The sequence below is a fragment of the Citrus clementina genome, unplaced genomic scaffold, assembly GCF_000493195.1.
Source record: "Citrus clementina cultivar Clemenules unplaced genomic scaffold, Citrus_clementina_v1.0 scaffold_3, whole genome shotgun sequence".
NCBI classification, from domain to species: domain Eukaryota; kingdom Viridiplantae; phylum Streptophyta; class Magnoliopsida; order Sapindales; family Rutaceae; genus Citrus; species Citrus x clementina.
Genome location: NW_006262339.1, coordinates 12,981,076 through 12,985,280, shown reverse-complemented (window position 1 = coordinate 12,985,280; position 4,205 = coordinate 12,981,076). Strand labels below are relative to the sequence as shown.

Here is a 4,205-nt window from a genome sequence, read left to right as displayed (position 1 = left end):
AAGAAAAAGCTGGCAAAAGAAGAATCCCTCTCGTACTGGAGACACTTTATGTGATTTGAGTTGATGGTCGGCCACTTGTGTACAGAAAATGAAGATGAAGGAATAATTGCATTTGCTGTGGGTCCTATGAGCAATGGAGAATTCCTATAGCAGTTACTTTGATCCATCCAAGCAAGTGTCCACGTTGGCAAACATATTAAACTTGAAAAAAAAAATCATCAATATTGATAATATATATTAGAGTGCATCATATAGGTATAATTTTTTAAATGTATCTTATTTAAATAAAATTTTTATTAATAAAACTTTTAAAATAAAATTTTTACTAAAATATTTTTAATTATTTCGTTGTCAATAAAATTTTTTAATAAAAATTATAAAATTATTTTAATAGATAAATTTTTTAAAATTATATTATGAAAAAAATAAAATAAAATAATTAAATAAATATATGGTATTTTAAATATTTTAACATTAATAAAATTCTTTAACTTTTATTTTCAAAAGTTTAAAATTTAAATTTTATTAGTAGTAGCAAAATAATTTATATAATTTTTTAAAACTCTAGTAAAAAACAACTAAATAATCAAAATTTAATAAAAAATTATCGGATTAAATAAATAATAATTAGATAAACTATATCAAATAACTACTTATATCGAACACTATCAAAATACTACCAAGCCAAAAAATGGAGTATTGCTGTGATAGTAATATTTTGTTGGTAGTCACTTTTTTCTTTTTTGGGTATGTGATATAATATTATGTAAAAACAAATAAATAAATACACGTAGCAGTAACAAGTGCCGCCACGTCACTAAACAGAGAGCATGTCCCAATTCACCTTCCTTCATTGCTCCTAGTCAAACGGTAGAAAACTCAACAACCAAATGGGGACGGTCACCACCACTTCACTCGTCTCTTTCACCACTTGCTTTCTTCCAAAATCACTTTATTCCAAAACCCACTTTCAGTTTCAGTCTCAGTTACTCAGAAGACCAAACTCACTCCTCCAATTTCGAAACATTTCCCTTAATCGGAACAAATCATCGGACTGCGTGAGAATCAAGGCATCATCATCATCATCATCAATGGCTGCCGAGAATAAGAACAAGAACAAGAACGTACAGGTTTTTGACTCAGAGGAAGATCTGGCTGTGTCTTTGGCCAAATACACCGCCGATCTATCTGCCAAGTTCGGTAAAGAGAAGGGCTCCTTCACTGTCGTCTTATCCGGTGGTTCTCTCATCGACTCCCTCAGGTGGGTCCTTAAGTCTATTATTATTTTCTTTATTAATTTTTGCTTTTTTCATGATATTTTTTTTCCTGTTACGGTTTTATGGTTGGGGACTATGCAGGAAATTAGTGGAACCCCCGTATGTAGATTCAATTGAATGGGCGAAATGGCATGTGTTTTGGGTTGATGAAAGAGTTGTTCCCAAGGATCATGATGATAGCAATTATAAGCTTGCTTATGATGGTTTCCTTTCTAAGGTACACTATTTGACGCTATTGCTTTTTGCTTTGATTAGATATTGGTTTTTGCTGTTTCTACTTCTAAATAGATATTAAAATGAAAATTTGCTCATAATCATATCCTGTCATGCACGATTGCAACGAAGGGGTAAGATAAATTATTTTAACTGGGATTAGCGATAGAATCAAAATTTAGAAAATTTTCTTCCTACACAAAGAGACCAAAAGTTTGAAAGCAAATACAAGAATTAAGTTATTAAATGGTTTTTATTTTGGGGTTGTTATTGTTGATCGAGAATGAAGGCTTGTTGTGTGACCCAGCGTGTCCAGAGTAATACCTTTTTTCTTTTTTTAATCCTATTCTTTCCAATGTAACTCACGTACCTATTGAATCGTGAACCGAAGAATCAAGTCCTACGGGGCCACTTCTTACCACTGGACTTCAGAGTAATCTTTATTTATCAGCTTCACAATTTTTTTAACAGCTCACCAAGTATCTGGGATTCAAGATTTCGAACAGAATTTTCAATAGATTCTCGGAGAAGTACTGCTTTTTTCTGAACTTGCCTGGGAGTTTACATTTGTCCTTTTCTGAACTTTCAAGTGATCTTGTGATGAGTTCTGAGACTGCTTCTTTAGTGCACATTTTAATCCTTTCCTGCATCCAGACGTTAATTCGACTATTCAAATTGAATCATTTATTTGCAACTCTTTTGAACTTTGATCATTTGCTAACTTAGCAACTAGTAACAGGAGCATATGCTTGTTGATTGAAACTATTCACAGGAGAATATGCTTATTGATTAAAACTATGTGATTGTAATGTTCAATAGGTGAATCTGCACTCAAGGGCTTTTATTTCATGATATTCCGCACTAAATCTGCATTGCTACTTTAGGTGTTTATTTATTTTTTCCCCATCTTGAACAGGTACCAATTACCACTGGCAATGTCTATGCCATCAATGATGCATTATCTGCTGAAGGTGCAGCTGAAGATTATGAGACTTGTCTCAAGCATTTGACAAAGAGCAATATATTAGCTACATCTGCTGCTACTGGTTTTCCAAAGTTTGATCTCATGCTTCTGGGTATGGGTCCAGATGGACATATAGCTTCTCTGTTTCCAGGGCATCCTCTTCTCAAGGAGAATGAAAAATGGGTTACTTTCATTAAAGACTCGCCAAAGCCACCTCCAGAGAGAATCACTTTCACCTTCCCTGTAATCAACTCATCTGCATATATTGCAATGGTGGTGTGTGGTGCTGGAAAATCAAGTGCAGTTCAAACTGCATTGGGTAATAATCAAAACTCTGATTTGCTGCCAGTTCAAATGGCATCGGCTGAAGAAGAATTTACTTGGTTTCTTGACAAAGACGCGACTTCAAAGCTGTAAGAGTCGGAACAATTAGCTGTATGCGTGAATCCCTGTTATCTGCTATGATAATTGGTTTGATCTGTGTGGTTTGACTACTAGTACTGCTGGATTTTGTTAGTAATGAGAAAAGAGTGAACTTGTTAATGCAAGTGAAAAAGATTTGAATAAATATAGTTTGATATTTTAATACTGTTGGTTGGAAATTTTGTGATACTAATCAGTGATCATCATTTCATTCCATGGTAGCTTTATAATCATCTTTTTGGATGTGCAGATAAAGTTTTTTTATTACAATCATAGTGGTAGCCCTTTTTCTAAACACAGCACATAATTTTAGTAGTCTAGGTATGTAAACTTGTTTTGCTACCTAAAATAGACACTAGGCACAGAGATATAAAGTAGGTGTTGTCACCCTTAAAAATTCCTTATAAAAATACGTTTTTGTATGGTTACAGTTTTATTCTTATGGGGAATTACATAAAAAGACCGAGAATCTGTCTTTTTTTAGGTCATCTGTTTATGTTGAAATTAAAATAAAAAAATCAAACAAAGTCTGTACAATTGATTTTAACAATTTTTTTTCTTTTGACATTTCTTTTAAACCAATAGCAACAACCGACAGTGGATTTTTTTAAAATTAAATTTGTTAAAGTTTCTATTTTCCTTTTTTTTTCTTATTCTAAAGAATAAATAAGCGATAAATAGATACAGCGATCTTTGTTTAAAACTAGGATGACAAAAGGAGGAAAATAAATTGGCAAATTGGTGAGCAAATGATTACTACAAATAAATATAATTTAAAACATTACCAGTTGCTTCAAAAGAAAAAGAAAGAGACGAACTGGGTGTGGACAAACGGAATTTTGAGAGGAGTGGAGCTTCTAACCTTCTCCAAAATCTTTATAACATCGTTTTGAATTTTATTTCTTAAAATATTTTTAGTTTCAATTTATAAGATATAAAATCATATAAAATAATTTAATTATTTTCCCATAAAATTTCATCTCAAAACAGCAAGTATCTCTTCTAAGTTTTTATCATAAAATATAGTACAAATCCTAAAGTATTTAATTAGTTTCCTTTTATTATATTATTTATATTTCCATAACTCAAAACTTATATAATTTTCCTTCGAACAAATATTTTTCAACTAAAATATTAAATATAAATATAAATTATGAAATCGGTAGGAGTAAAATTTTATCAAAAGAATATTTTATTCAAGTGTTTAATTGAATTTTCATTAAAAAATAAATTAATTAGTCTTCGGTTATTTAGGTAATTTCTATAATATAAGGATTTTATGAGGAATTTTAAGAGGTGTAGAACCGACTACTCTTTTCTAGAGGTGT

At 31.2% G+C, this 4,205-nt stretch overlaps 1 protein-coding gene across 1 annotated transcript; it reads left to right on the top strand.

Annotated features, from left to right (window-relative positions):
• Positions 1-858: 858 nt before the first annotated feature.
• On the top strand, positions 859-3,043 carry LOC18048968 (probable 6-phosphogluconolactonase 4, chloroplastic). The gene is made up of 3 exons (XM_006441137.2): positions 859-1,261; positions 1,359-1,494; positions 2,407-3,043. The coding sequence occupies exons 1-3, from the start codon at positions 891-893 to the stop codon at positions 2,869-2,871; spliced, it is 972 nt and encodes a 323-aa protein (XP_006441200.1). The 5' UTR covers positions 859-890; the 3' UTR covers positions 2,872-3,043.
• Positions 3,044-4,205: the final 1,162 nt, after the last annotated feature.